Source organism: Stenella coeruleoalba (assembly GCF_951394435.1).
Source record: "Stenella coeruleoalba genome assembly, chromosome: X".
Lineage (NCBI taxonomy): Eukaryota > Metazoa > Chordata > Mammalia > Artiodactyla > Delphinidae > Stenella > Stenella coeruleoalba.
Window position 1 is genome coordinate 100,919,531 of NC_137152.1, and position 16,512 is coordinate 100,936,042.

A 16,512-nucleotide genomic window follows, 5' to 3' on the forward strand; every position below is an offset into this window, starting at 1 on the left:
AGTTTTACATTCTGATCTATTCTATTCTATTCTATTCTATTCTATTCTATTCTATTCTATTCACTTATGTTCTATTCCATTCCATTCCATTTTATTCCATTAAAAAATATTGATTGACTCACCAAATGGATTTCACAGTCTAATACTGGGTGTGACCAGCAGTTTGAAATGGGCACAGACCACTTGCTTACCAGAGTGTCAATCAAGGGTCATTTAAAAACCCTGGTAAGCTCTAGGTACTCTTCGGAGGGCCAATCTCACATTTTATCAGAAATATTAAAATGGATACAACCCACAACCCATATCCAACACTGAACACATTTCACGTGTAAGTGTGAAAATTGAGTTGGAGTTGACAAGCTGACATAATGCTCCATTTTGCAGACATTTATTTAAACAATTTATTAATGTTGATTCCTGGTTTTCTTTGCACATTTTGGTGCCAATAAATTTATTTTTCAGGTTGTGAAGTTTTTGTAGGTCCTTGAAAAACTCATATCCTTGGTGCTGTGCCTATAAAGCTGAATGGATAAAACAGCCCTGCTCTCAGTTAATGATTACGAATTCATGAGTGGAGAGAAATGATGAAAGATTATTATCTCTGCTAGCTTCTTTGACAGAAAGCCACTGGGGCGTTGAATTGGGTACTCAGTAAAGTGGGTTGGTCCCTTTAGTGAAGACAGGCAGCAGTAAAAAGGCATGCAGAGCTCAGGACTGGGAGACCTGAGTTTGAATCCCTGCTCTGGAACGGTCTTTCGGCAAGTCACTTGTTGTTTCTGAACCTCAGTTTCCCGCTCTGTAACATGAAGATCATATTCATTGTGCCATACCTATCAGGCAGGAATGTTGTAAGGATTAAAATGAGAAAATGTATGTGAAAGAACTTTGTAAATTGCGAAGCACTACCCATTTATTATCGAAATATTCAGTGGATGCTATTTTTGTGGCTGCCCAGCCTGCTTAGGTTTTACTGAAGGGAAATTTATGAACACTAAAGCATCATTCTTGGGGATGTTTTGTGCGCACAAAGCAAACTTAGCTTAGCACCTATTACCATTAATGTTCCCCTGTTTCTCTCTAACACAATTTAGACAGACTCCGTTGCGTCGTGAACCTTTAGGAAGTCTAGTTCTCCCTGAAACACCACTCCTTCTTGCCAAACTACTGTACTAAATAATTATGCAGTTGTTGTTGCCAATAACCTTGAAGAAAAATAGAATTGTTTATAGCAGTGCTACTAAAGGCGGATGGCTGATTTCCTGCACTTCCAGGACTCCAAACCACTGCAGTTTAATTTAATTAAAATGAAGACCAGGCAGAATGCATTATTATATATTGATAAGGTATGCGGACACAGGCGGACATAGGGAATTATTTTGACAAAATTCATATAATGGATGCAGATCAGAGCCCCTGAACAAGCCAGTTTGTCAAATTAAATAAGCCGTCTCTAGAATTTTAACAGCACTGTGAACTTAAAAATGATTTTTTTTTACACTGTTTTGCAAGCAGCAGAGTTGGGAAAGAAACTAAATAATATACAGTGATTTCCAGACATCACACCTTATTTAGAGCCAGAGAATAAAGCACTAAGGGCAAATTAGTTCAAATGCTCACATGGAGTTTTTAGCAGGGGAGTCTTGTCTGTGTATCAGACACCAAAATCTTTAAGCCGGATGAACTAGTGATTGTGGTTTTTGTATTGCAACCCCGAGGGAGATTTTACTCTTCTTCCACTTGATCAATATTGTACTTGGATTAATCAATCTTATCAGCTGCCATTGATACTTCTCCAAGGAATTAGTTCACACAACCTCTGTTGGTAATTTATTCACTCTGGTATTATCCCTCTAGTTGCAAAATCTGTGTCACTGTAAAAACTGGTGGGATACCCTAGGATCTCAAGTACTCCTTTTCTCATTTTGCCTGTCTCTCAACAATCTGTTCTTCTTTTGTGACACTCTAGGCCTTAGAGATCACACCAATCTCCCACAGCTGAGCCATGGGGGAAACAAGAGTCCCACATTTCACACTAAGTGGGCATTTCAACTTAGATATTCACCATCATTTCCAATTCAGCTTGTTTAAATCTGATCTCTTTCTCTATCACCCAGAAACAGGTGGGAGAGGTTCATATTTAACTGGCATGGGAAGGAAGAAGAGTGGGAGACCTTTCAAGCCATAGTTTTAATCAAAATCCTAGCTATAACTGGGACTGTAAGGATAGTGGTCAAGGTTTGTTTCCTATTGCTGTTGTAACAAATTATGACGAATTTAAAGGCTTCAAGCAAGACAGATTTATCATCTTATAGATAAGGAGGTCAGAAGTCTGAAAAGGGTCTCACTGAGCTAAAATCAAGGGGTCAGTGGGCTGAGTTCCTTCTGGAGGCTCCAAGGCTCCATTTCCTTGCCGTTTCCAGCTTCTAGAGGCCACCCACATTCCTTGGTCCTTGGCTCCCTTCTTTTATCCTCAAAGCCAGCAAAACTGCATCTTGCTGTGCCTTTCTTCTATAGTTATATTATCCTCTAACTCTGACCTACCCTCTGCCTCCCTCTTCCACTTTTAAGGACCCTTGTGATGACAGTGGGCCCACCCGGACAATCCAGGATAATCATTCCATCTCAAGGTCAGCTGATTGGCATCCCTAACCCCATTTGTAACCTTAATTATCTTTTCCCATGTAACATAATATATTTCCATCTTTGGGAGGTGGTGGCTATTATTTTTCCTACCAAAAGCCTATACTAGGATTTCTGAATTTGAAGCAAACCTGAGAAGTGTCATATATAGCACCATTGTTAATATCTGGTGCAAAATTTAGTCTGTTTCTTCTAACATCAGTTAAGTGATTAAAAAATATGGCTAGGAGTACAACTAAATGTTTGCTTCTTTGTTTAGATTCAATCGTATCTATTAAGGTGTGAATTCAGTGGTAACATACTTGATCTCTTTGTGTCCATCCATTTATCACCTGAACTATTTATTGTCTGTTATGTTCTTAAGGCACTCACAATCCATCTTCAGAGAAGTAGATTGTCCATCTTCATTCTACCACACATCCTAATGCTTTACCACTGTCAAGAAAATTCCCTTAGTCTCCGCGGAGATGGAAATGGAGACTAGGTAGTAAATAAAATCCCTTTAACCATGATTAAGTTATCAGGAACACTTCCTACAAGGTAAATAATCCATATTCCATCTTAGGTACCACACCTGAAATTATTTTGGCTGTTTTCCTTGGGATCCTTGCCAATTTCCTTTCTCTACTCTAAAAAAAAATGTCCCTTAAGTATACACAAAACACCACGAGGAACATTTTTTCCCTCTCCCTTGGACACTTCTGAGTGGGTCAATTGTCTCTTGCTTTTATTACTGTTACTAGCCTTAAAAGGGAACCAACAATATATATTTCAGCATTTTAATTAAGGCCATGTTTATAGTCAGAATGCTGGAGCAAGTTTTGACCAGGAACTCAACTGTAGAAATAGGAAGTAAAACAACATCCATAGGCAAACAATACGGATGAAGCCTTCATCACTGGCGTGTAGACTAGAACACCTTTGTTTTTCTTTGTGTTTTAGTTGTTTATTCAATCATCCATGGATATATCAGAAACTAAGTCATTAAGAGTGCTTAACTACAACAAGGAGGAAAATTCTAGAATCTTCAGCACTGGGAGTATTTAAAAGGAAGATGTATAACACATTTTTATGCATAAAGTGAGGTTGATAAAATAGTGCAGTCACTGTGGAAAAGAGTTTGGCCACTCTTCAACATGTCAAACAACTACCATATGACCTACAGTTCTACTCCTAGGTATATCCCCCAAAGAATTGAAAACAGGTATTCAAACAAATACTTGTATGCAAATGTTAATAGAAGCATTATTCACAACAGCCAAAAAGTGGAAACAACCCATAAGTCCACCAGTTGATGAATGGATAAATGAAACGTGGTATATCTGTGCAACGGAATATTATTCAGTCATAAAAAGGAATGAAGGACTGACACCTGCTATGACATGGATGAACTTTGGAAACATTATGTTAACTGAAAGAAGTCAGATACAAAAGACCACATATTATATGATTGCATTTGTTTGAAATATCCAGAAAAGGTAAATCCACAGAGACTGAAAGGAGATTGGTGGTTGCCAGGGCCTGGAGGGGAGGGAGGAGTGACTAGTGACTGCTAGTGTCTATAGGGCTACTTTGTGGGGTGATGAAAATGTTCTGGAATTAGATGTTGGTGATGGTTGTACAACACTGTGATAATACTAAAACCCACTGAATGGTACATTTTAAATGGGTGAACTTTATGGTATGTGAATTATATCTCAATAAAGCTTTTACTTTTTTAAAAAAGTCAGGCTGAGTTGCATTTATGTGAACCCTAGCAAGAAATGACTGCTAGACACTGTCTTGGTCAGCTCTTCATCAGAGTACTGGGTAAGTTGCTAAGTGTCACAACTTAAGAAAAAAGTAAAAAAATAAAAACAAAAAACCCCCCAAATCTCACAACTTGGCAAGGGTTCTGAGCAAAGCCATAAAGAATTGGAAAACAAAGCCCTATGGAGAAAAGTTAGAGGGATTTTAGATTATTCTAGTGAAGCAAAGGCTTTAGGATAATATCCTGGAGAGGGGAATATGAGGCTTTGAGGAGGCATCAGCCAGGCTGTGATATTTGACTCCCAGCAGGAGTCAGATATCACACTCAGAAGTGTTCACAGTAAAGAGCTGTATGAAGGGACTATTTAAAGAAGCATGAGCAGGGTGAAGGGAATCAACAAGGGTCGTGACCCACCCAGGGACTGGCAACATTGGGAAGCTGTCTGGGCTTGCAGAGAGGGGTAAGGGGAGGGAGTGATACAGGAGACCAGAGAGAGCCTGGGGATTTGGAGGAGGGGCTACTCAACAGGAGCTCCCATCTTCCAGTGTAGTCACTGCCAGAACTGCAGTGAAGCAGGGAGAGGGATAAATACCCTGACCTCTCTCTCCTTCCACCCTGCTGTCTCCTGATGGTGCCATCCATTGACCAAATCAAGAGGGAAGCCAGAGAGCAAAGGAGTCCAGGCAATGTGGTCCACAGAAGCCAGTCTTTCAAAGCACAGAGACGGTCACAGAAGAGACTGTGTGTGCGTGTGCGTGTGTGTGTGTGTCTGCGTGTGTGTGTGTGTGTGTGTCTGGGAGGGCAAATGGAGAATAATTAACACAGTACCTACCTGTTAAGCCCACAGCTCCCTTATTAGAGAAGCTGAGGCAACAAACACCTGCATAGGCGCCATGCTTTATACCTTGTGATTCCAATATGCTGACCATACCAGCAACCAGCACTCACTCACCTCATTTAATCCTCATAGCATAATAATAATAGCAGGTGTGGTACCATAGCATAATAATAATCCTCATAGCATAATAATAATAATCCTCATAGCATAATCCTCATAGCATAATAATCCTCATAGCATTTAATCCTCATAGCATAACCTGTAACATTCTCTTTATGATAGATGGAAAAACTGTGGCATTTGGAGATTAAGTAATTAGATGGAAAAACTGTGGCATTTGGAGATTAAGTAATTTACCCAGTGTTGCATAGCTGCTAGTAAGTAGAGAAGGGATGATGTGAACTCAGGGAGGGAGTCTGGCTCCAGAGTTATTCTCTTCATCACTACACTCACTGGACTAGGGATTGGGCAGGACTCCACAGGCTGGCCAGCGACCTCATTGATAGTTAGCCTAACGGTAGAGCTCTGCCTTCGGATGTTCTCTACTGCATGGTGATTGGCTGACAAAACCCAATATTGTAAGAGAGATCTGAATGCAAAATACAGAGCAAGACACCAGATCATGGAGTTGGTAAGAGCTGAGAGAAAAAGGGGTAGTTAGTACCACAGGAGAAGTAATGAGCTCCACCATCACTATGGCTGGGTCACCATGGTGGGAAGCAGTGGACTCTTGCTGCAGAGGGGACAACTAGAGCTGTTGCTCAGCTGATAGAGCAGATGCTGATCTTCTAGGACTACAGTGTATCCCAAGCCAGGCTGCAATTTGATGAGGCCCACCTTTGAGGCTGCTGATGCCTTTTCTTGTTCTTTCCTTACTTTCCCCTGTGTCGTTACAATAATTCCTCACTAACTGAGGCAATCTGAACCACTCCATGGTCCTTGCATTCTAATAAAGCCCAACAGAGATGAGTTGATTATTTAAATATATGAGGGTCTCTTGGGCAAAGAAGAGTCACCAGTCTTTTTTTTTTTTCCCCCTCCCTATGCTTCCCTCTGGAAAGAAAGAGAGGAAATCGACACACTGTAGTCTAAGAAATATAGGTCAGTTATATGCGAATTATACCATGATAGACACTTCCAAGGGAGAATATGAAAAGATCTCCTCTGGAGAACTTTAAAAATAGTCTTCTCATCTGTCCAAGGGTGGTTTCCATGAGCTACTGCCTGAAGGCACAAGAGTCAATGGCTCCCAACCGTGGTTCCGAAGACCTGTCAGGTCTCTTAGGAAGTTTTCACTGTCTTCTACAGACTGAGAGAAATAAAGACATTGGTGTCTCTCTGCCTATCTGTCTGTCTGTCTGAGCATCAGTATTAGATTGCTTACTACCATTTCTTAAGACAGACTATTCCTTTTTTTGATGCTAAGGTATTCCTCCTTGATGAAATTATGGTACTGGTAGGCAATAGTAGATTGTAGGGGCTTTTTTTTTTCCTTTAAAAAATATTCTTACTTGGCAAAATAAAAAGTTGGCAAATCTGTCTCAGTCTCATTTTAAAAAAATGCCGTTTGTCTAAAGGAATTAAATATCTGAAGATCACAGACCCCCAAGGACCTCTTAAGGTCCCCGCTATTTGTAAGATTCTAGGTTTTAAAGTCAAAAGGACTAGGAAGGCAGGATGACTTTTTATTTAACCTACCACAGTAACAAGTTAATGGAGTCTAACTATCCTAGACATAAAAAATAGTACGTGGAGATGCCTGTAAGTTAAAATTTTGTACTTTCTAAGTGGAAATGACAGTCTAAATGTCAAATATGAAAGCATGACCTGAAGAACGCCACACCAAAGGTCACAGTTAGAAGTCAACACTCAGCTCTGGAGACAGTTACAAGTCAGATATTGTGTGATTCCACTGGTATGCAGCCATCATGAAAGAGGAACTAAAATCGTTTTGAAGCAAAAATGTGTCAAAAGGGAACTCTAAACAGGCCCAAAGGGAGTGTTTAAATGAAAAAGTGCCTTAGATCCCTCAAATAGAAGAAAACCCATAATTATTCCAAATACAAATTAATATGCAGCTAGTACTTTCTGTTTTGTGAACACAACACTGCTATTTACACAGAATTATTTCAACATACCCAAAGCCTCTGCCAGGCCCCAAACCTTCTGTCCATAGATGTCGGTCTTGTTCCAAGCAAATGTGTAGACAAGATTAATTGCAGCGGGAAACCACTTCTGTGTGAGTCGCCCTTCCACAGCTACTGTGAGGTGTACTTTTATCATCCCCACGGGAATGGTTGAATGTGTTAAAAGGATCCGAAGCAGGGTTTTATACCCGGGGGTGCGGCTGCTTAGGTAACTCAGCCTCACAAAGCTGGAAGGAATGGGGATCTCCTCCTGTACAACCTGAAAGAAAAAAAGTCACATTGGCTCTTATCAGCGGTCACAGGTAGGCAAGGATACTGCATGCTTTTGTCTTAGAAACATGCCAGAGGAGAGAGCTTAAAGGGATTATGGATGTCAAGGCATTTGGTCTAGAATCTTTGTGAGGCTACATGACCATAGGTTTCGAATTTTGCACCAAATCTGCATGCGGACAAGACGTCTAGCCTATCCTGAGGATTGCTCTCCTTTTTTTCCTGCCAGGAGAGACTGTGAAAATAACAATTTTGGTTTTTCAACAATGTTCCAAAAATTGCTTTGTAGGAGTTGGAGAAGATCACACTGCTGAATGTCAAGGATTTCAGTGCTATGGGTTCCATCAAAGGTTTTTTCTCATATATTCAGACACAAAAGCTTGTTCAATGTGTTAAGTTATATATCACAAACCACTGTTGTAGCTCTTATTCAGGTTAGGCTCTCTAAGAGGAAGGACTCTGGAAGCAGGCCCAGCAAGTGATATTTTATGACAGGTGTCTCTAGAACTAATCTTTCCTGATGCCATCAAACTTGCCTTCTTTGGAGCTTTGCAATGACCCCGAGGGCCAACTTTTTAATCAAATTTTGCTTGCATATTTCTCTGTGTTTGGATGTATCAATAGTTAGCAACAAGTTTTTCCAAGCTGGCACCTGTGACTGAGAAGCAAATAACTCCCATTAACTCCTCTGCAAATCTTTTACAAATGTTGGTCCCAGAGTGAAAATAACTCTTGGCTTCCTTAATTAATTACTATTACTTATTTGTTTATTAGCATGGATGGAGTTAACCAAAGGGGTCACTAAAATTACATCTTGTATTCTTTGTCTTTATTCCCGTCTTGACCCTAGGTTCTTCATGACCACCTAGAGGGGTGGGATAGGGAGGGTGGGAGGGAGGCAGACGCAAGAGGGAAGAGATATGGGGACATATGTATATGTACAGCTGATTCACTTTGTTATAAAGCAGAAACTAACACACCATTGTAAAGCAATTATACTCCAATAAAGACGTTAAAAAAAAAAAAGAAAAATGCTCAGGAATCCTAATATATGAAGTTTCAAAAATGTCTTCCTCTGACTATAAAGCTTGAACACTTAGAAAGCAGTTTTAGAGAAAATGCATAGGCTTGACAACTACCTTTACTAAACACAGCTAAACAAGAGGAGTTGTCATGACTTCTAAGAACAATGACAGCAGATGCAATTTAGACAGTGGGAGAAAACTAGATTTCTTAAGGAGCTTTAATTTCAGAACCACAAATGGTCCCACCTCATTGATTATACTGTTATCACTATTGAGCCAGTAAGCTCTGTTCTTTTGAACACAGTGTTCATCAGGTCAAGGTTTGGGGTCTAATCCTCATGACAGCTAGTTCATCTTGCTTTGTTCCATGGCCAGAGATAGCACCTTATAACCCCGGCCAATCACCTTGCAAATGTGTGCCAGAGAGATTACATTTGAAGGCTTCTCTTGGAAAATGAAGGGCAGCACATTTTAGGGCTGGCAGGAGTACCAGGAAAAGGAATCTAGCCATTATACACTGTTGAGCACGCCATGGATACTATGATTTTATACTTTCAAGGTCAATGTACCCACCTGCAGCTCAGGAACAATAGTTCCCCTCTCTGGACAGGACCCTCCAAATGATGTGAGTGGTGAAGGAAGCACAATAGGGTTTGGGCTGATAAAGTTGGAGATATCGCAGGATGGTGGGTCTGATACAACTCTCTGCATGGTCACTTTCTCCACCACAATAAACTGATTCCAAGGCAACCAGAGCGTCCTCTTCTCAGGTAGAAAAGGTGACCGATCAAAGATTAAGACGACAGAGATACCACCGACAGCTACGAGGTCAAAGCTGAGAAGGAAAAACAGAAGATAGTTTCAACCAAATGAACAACTAAAATAAAATTAAAGTTTAAAAAACAGGTAATTTCAGTGCTCTTTCCTTCTTTTGGGATGCAACTATATCCACTCGTATTCTCTATTTTATTCCTTCTATTCCATCTAACTAAATATTCATTTCATGGAGTGTTCTTTTCACTATCCAGTAGACTTGGTGAGAAAAAATTCCACATCACCAGTTGATATTCACCTAGGATTTATAAATCAATTTTAATGCTTTCTTAAACAAAATCACTGCATGTATTTCTGCAAAGCCAAATCCGACATCACTGCTCCTCCCTGTGCTAGAGAGAACTGAAAGATGGCCATTGAACATTAAGCAACATCTGTAATATGCTGCATTATTCATCTTAAAAAAATTCCTATAATGTAACTCAATAAAAGTAAGGAGCCAAAAGGTTAAATACCTTGTTCACAGTCACAAACATAGTGTCAGAAACCTGATGGTGACTTTGAGATGGCATTTGGAGAGAGATACCAGCTGAGGAAATTTGTTCAGTGAAATTTTCTTGAACAATACCATGCTTGAACCCTCCATATCTGGCTGCCCCCTTTGGCGCCTGATTCTACTTGAACTCTAGATTTAGGATTTCTGGTTCGCTCTAGAATGCCTCTTCGTTTCCTGTTGTAAGGAAGTCTGCAATGGACCCTGTCCATCTCCACTGACAACTCCTTCCATATCTCTGACTAAACAAGACTACCTCTTCTGTAAGTCCATCTGTTGGTGTGGTCTCTGAAATGACTCTTCAGCTGGAGCATAATAGACTGAGATTTCAGTTCATTCTGCACTAGATGGCTCTACCTTCCTGCTCTTTTAAGTACAATGATGTCTTTGAGATAATGTACTTGAAAGCATTCAAAAAGCATAAAATACTATGTATACAAGATAATGATAAATTATCATTATATCTTAAAAATGGATAAAGGGCAATGGATACTCCTTAATATTCAAAGCAACTTAAATCCACAGGAGAGAGATGTAAGCAATTCTGTGTTTAAAAAAAAAAAAAGAACTTTCTTAACACACTTTTCAATGGTAAAATGCTCTGATAGTGAATCAGACTTAATTATGGCTATCTCACCACTCCCTTCATATGACATTTATTATATTTATTATAGTATTACCAATTGTGTCCTGTTGCAGAAATCTGTCATGTAAAGATAAGTGGACAGTAACTAAAGGATAGCTAATACTGTATTTTTTATTGTTGCTTTTTCAGTCAAGTAGCTGTAATATTAAGGCAGTTTCCAAAAAGAGGATTTGAAGAACTGCATTAGCTTTAGAAAATAATTCAGGTTTGAAGTAAAAAAAGAAAACCCCAAACAGCTTATGGTTTAAGACAGAGAGGCTGAATTCATGATAATACAGGAGGAGTTTAAGGCAAGTGTAGTCGGGGAAAATCCTACATTGCTTGTCAAGAGACCTTTTCTCTGGTTCACATTCTACACTGATTCAACTGTGTCCTTGGGCAAGTTTATTTGCCTCACCCAAACCTCAGCTCTTGAGTCCTTAAAACTGAACTGCTTATTTATTTGAAAACAAAAACAAATGCAAACACGAAAACAAAATAAACTACCCAAACAAGAACATATGTACCTGGGAATTATTCTCTACTTCTAGAAAGATTAAGCAGACAGGCCAGGCTTCTTGTTTTGTAGAAAGAATGTGATTTTGGCTTCATACACACCTGGGTTCAAATCTCAAAATTCAAGCTTTGTCATGTTAACTTTGTGTCTTTGGGCTAATTATTTAACCTTCATGAACTTCAGTTTCCTCATTAGGAAAATGGGGCTAATATGGTCTATCACTCAGCTACTGCCATAAGCGAGTAAATAAGATAAAGACTTAAGAACCAAGCATATAGTAGGGACTCAACAAATGTTAACTTTCTTCTCAAATCAGATCCATTGCCCTATTAAATTTACAGATGTCTTCTCTTGTAGTTCAGATGAACTCTAGGCCAGTTTTTGATTATCTCCATAAGCAGATACTGAGTTTTAAGTTCTCCTGGGAACTTCCCCTAAGCATCCTGTGTTGGGTTAGTTTTATGTGTCAACTTTGTTGGGCTACAGTACCCAGTTATTTAATCAAACACTAATTTAGGTGTTGCTGGGGAGGTATTTTGTAGATGTGGTTAATATCTACAGTTAGCTGAGTTTAAGTAAAGGGGATTACCCTTGATAATGTGGGAGGGCCTCATTCAATTAGTTGAAAGAGCAAAACTGAAGTTTTTCAGAGGAAGAGGACTTCTGCCTCAAGACTGCAGACGTAGCATCTACTCGTTGCCGAGAGATTCCAGTCTGCTAGCTTACCCTGCAGTTTTTGGAGTTGCCAATCCCCACAATCACATAAGCAATTCCTTGAAATCTCTTTCTTTCTCCCTCTCTATATACAGTTAACCCTTGAACAACGTGGGGGTTAGGGTTTCCCCCCAAGCACAGTTGAAAATTTGCTTATAACTTTACAGTTGGCCCTCCATATCCACAGTTCCACATCCACGGATTCAACAGGCTGCGAATCATGTAGTACTGTAATACATGTTTATTGAAAAAAATCCACACGTGGACCCATGCAGTTCAAATCCATGTTGTTCAAGGGCCAACTGTATATATATTATACATATATATAATATACATTATGTATATTATAATACATATTATAATACACATGTATATGTATAATATATATAATATATACACACATGTATATACACACATATGCATGCATATGTACATGCATATATGCATGCATACACACACACACACACACACACACACACACAGAGGTTCTGTTTCTCTGTAGAACCCTGACTGATTTCTCCTCTTCCCACCTAGCTATTATATATAGTAAACACTGTCTGGGTGGCTCATTAATTGCCATGGTGGTGGAAGGTGGATCTGTAGCCAACGATCCATCTAAACGATTGCAATACCCAATAGAATGCTCTCTCGATGATTAATTCCTTTGGGATTTCCCCCACCACAAATGGTCTCCATTGGCAAGAGTCAGTAAGAACAGGTTACAAAGTCACGTGAGAGTGAGCATAAAACACCCAAGGGAGAGGGCATACTTGTCTGGAGACCGTTAATCCGTAATAAGTCAGACCCGTCCTATTCATAGATGGAAGACTATTGTAGCTTATGTAAAATGCTTATTTCTGCCTTATGGTATCCATAAATGAACAAACTCTTACCTTGAGGGGAATCAGAGGAAACCCTCTCTTCATCTCCCAAAGTCTTCTGAACAAAGTTCTTGAGACCTTTAATGCTCTCAAGAATCTTCTAGGAATGTCAGTGCTTCACCTATTTTGCTTATCATTAGCTGAACTATCAATATGAGCATCTGTTACATATCTAAGTTGAAGGTGGTAAATCATAGAAGGTAAGAGCAAGATTACTTGGGTTCAACTTTTGGCTCTACCCTTATTAGCTGTGTTAATTTGGATAAGTTTTCTCATCTGCCAAATGGGGAGGATGATAATTATGATTCCTATCTCATAAAGTTGTTATGAGGATGAAACAATATGTATGAAAATGCAAGGAATACAGTAGATACTCATACATCATCTTTCCTTTAGAATTGCCTTTTTTTTCTTTTCTGCTACTTTGGCCTCTCCCAATCTGCATACCTAATCTCTTCTTACTTTTAGAGGGACCCGTCTTCCACTCCCACCCTTCCTTCTGCTTTTTATACATCACTTTGGTCTCATGACCTAGACTTTTCCTGGTTCCCTATGGAAAGTTGTCAATTAACTTGTGCAGATGGATGATAATGTGGGTAATTAGTTCTCCGGCCACCATAACATATTTGCATATAACAGGGAGTTTGAAAGAGTCAATAACTTAACCCAAAGCAGTGATACCATTGATGGGAACAAAAGCCACAGTGGCAGAGAGGTGGGATTGAGATTTGGAGACAGAAAGCCAGAACTTTACAGCATTTTGCATATCACACCCTGTCTACCAGGTATCTAAATGCTAACCTCAACCTTTCTATAATCCTTTTGCCCTCAGGTATACAGATGGTCCCCAAGTTACAATGGCTTGACTTAGGGTTTTTCAACTTTATGATGGTGCAAAAGTGATAAGCGTTCAGTAGAAACCATACTTTGAATTTTGATCTTTTCCCGGGCTAGCGATATGCGATAGAAACTCTCTTGTGATGCTGGGCAGCGCAGCGGGCCACAGCTCTGTTGGCCACGTGATCACGAGGGTAAATAACTGATATGCTTACAACTCTTCCGTACTCACACAACCAGTCTGTTTTTCACTTTCAGTTCCGTATTCAATTGATTACATGAGATATTCAATACTTTATTACAACAGGCTTCGTGTTACATGATATTGCCCAACTGTAGGCTAATGGAAATGTTCTGAGCACATTTAAGGTAGGTTAGGCTAGGCTATGATGCTTGGTAGGTTAGGTGTATTAAAAGCATTTTCAACTTAAAATATTTTCAACTTATGATGGATTTATCGGGATGTAATTCCATCATAAACTGAGGAAGATCTGTAGTTTCTCTAGATATTCTACTTCTGAAATGTACTTAACTCAATCTGAGGTAGCAACCAGCAGAGACATATAAATGGAAACTCTCATCACACTGTCACTTTATGTCTAAGAGATGATAGTGGGACTGTCTGGTTGGTATTTGGGGCATATATTTTGAATGCCTACATCCTTTGTGGAGCCTGAGGGAAGAGTTACTGCCAGAGGGGACTCTGGCTAATATCTGTCATCTATATAAACCTGGTTCTCACAGTGAGCTCAGTGGGAGGGTCCTGGTATTTTACTTAAGATTAAAAACACAAAAATAACAATAAAAATTGTCATTCTTTAATGCTTTCTATAAACTGGAAACAGAAAGTTTATAGACTTTTTAGACATCACATTTCTTTTAGGTTCTTTTGTGAATATCGAATAACTCACTGAAACCTTTGGACACAAGCTAAAAAACCTAAGGCACATCATTTCTCCATAAGAAGCCAAATATCCCTGTGGGCATATTCTATTTAAAGAAATAATCCATTTCTCAATTTCTGGCACATGGTTGAACCTGCTGGCAAGGGAGAGGCCAGTTTTCTGTACCAGCTACTGGTGCGTGAACTATCAAAATTCCATCATTCAATCTAATTGAGAAAAAAGTCCATTTGAATTAGTAGAGAGCTCTGATTATAGAATATTTGAAAGGAAATAGTTTTTATTGCATATATATATATATATATATATATATATATATATTCAGACTAGATGCTCCCAGAGTAGTTCTGCTGAGCTTGTTATAATGAATAGATGGCTCATTTCTAATTAGCAATATAATTTACATACAAATAATTCATATAATTTCCTAAAATCTTAAAAAGTTTTTCTTAAATAGGTTTAAACTCTTCCTTAGTATCTTCTTTAACTATTTTTTGTAAGCCTTTTCTTGAGAGGCAGTTGAAAAAATAAATTCAGCATAGCCCAAGTTGAACAATTAACAATTCTGAAGTGGCTAGGACTAATAATAACGTCTGATTTTAGGTTCTTGAAATGACATAGTCTCTCACACTGTGATAAAGCTTCAAGGCAATAGGTCTCTTTATATGAGTACTGAAGCGGCTTGTTATCAGTAGGACATTTCAAGGGTAGCCACCTGGAGTCTAGGGTACCTCAAAGCCATCATTACAATGTTCCTGAGAATCATAAATAGGTACCTTTAAGCTGGACACACGGGCCTATTGACTCAAATATTCTAAACGAATGTCTACCTGAAGGATGGCAACAAAAATGTTTTTGTGAGCAAACCCTTTTCCACGAGGAAAAGATTTAACTAGTGGTCTTGCTTTCCAGGTCTCTGAGAACCTGGGGAAGCCCTTAGAGAGCAGCTTGGTGGTTGGTGCTTAAGGTTAAATCACTATGGTTATATAGACACCAAGGGAAATTGGTTAAGCTGGCCATGCTTTTCGACCTGTTATAGCCACTAGTAAAATAGGCAGTCTAGGGAGGACACATTTTTTTTTTCCTTTAATGTCTCAATGTGGTTGAATTGTATACCTTTGGAAGAAACCTTTTGGACAACTTTACCTCTGAAATATTTTGAGGCTATCATGGAAAGAACAGCCTAGGTGTTCAATGCTTCATTACCTGCATCATCTTACTGGATTTTGAATCTGTATTTATAAATGATGAAGGCTTAGATGAAGGCTAGACAGCTTTCCACATGGCCAGGGTTTCAGGAAGACTTGACAGTAATAGTACAGGGTTGGTTAGGAGCTAAACTTGGTTTGATTTAGATGGGGAATAGAGGAAATAAATAACACCAATGACTTTTTTAGATACAGCTTGAAGGAAGATGGGCTTATAAACACTGTATCACTTGAGCCCTGGTTTGACTCATGGCTAGAAGTCAGTATTTGGCCCACACAATGATCAGAAGCAATATTGACGTACCTTCCATCTTGCCGGCTGATGGTAAACCCATAATCACTGTGGTGCAAGAAACTAACATTCACCCCTACTAGAGGGGTTCCATCTACAGCCATCACTTGGCCTCGAATCACACAAGCACGCCTGCAACACAAGATCAAAGGCAAATATAAAAGCATGTTGAAACTAGATTCTAGAAGCCAAGTTGGAGAAAGTTTGGAAAACACAGTTCAGTATAACAAAGAAAACAATAATTTCACCAACGAGTAGTAACTTCTAATAACATTTTGGTGACGGTATGAATACCTTTTTTTACCAATAAAAATTGGGATTATACTCAGTATAGTTCTGAATCCTGATATTTTTTTCATTTTTTTTCTTTTTCTTTTTTTTTTTTTTTTTTTGCGGTACGCGGGCCTCTCACTGCTGTGGCCTCTCCCGTTGCGGAGCACAGGCTCTGGACGCGCACGCTCAGCGGCCATGGCTCACGGGCCCAGCCACTCCACGGCATGTGGGATCTTCCCGGACCGGGGCACGAACCTGTGTCCCCT

General features: G+C 39.3%; 1 protein-coding gene across 4 annotated transcripts in view; it reads right to left on the reverse strand.

Annotated features, from left to right (window-relative positions):
* TENM1 (teneurin transmembrane protein 1) overlaps window positions 1–16,512 on the reverse strand; it is a 619,648-nt gene that overhangs the window by 133,662 nt on the left and 469,474 nt on the right. For all 4 annotated transcript variants that reach the window (XM_079909820.1, XM_079909818.1, XM_079909817.1 and 1 more), the window contains 3 exons: window positions 15,986–16,105; window positions 9,244–9,505; window positions 7,367–7,634 (listed from right to left, as the gene is read on the reverse strand). In XM_079909820.1, coding sequence (XP_079765946.1) covers window positions 7,367–7,634; window positions 9,244–9,505; window positions 15,986–16,105 — 650 coding nt within the window. The remainder of the gene's footprint in view (window positions 1–7,366; window positions 7,635–9,243; window positions 9,506–15,985; window positions 16,106–16,512) is intronic.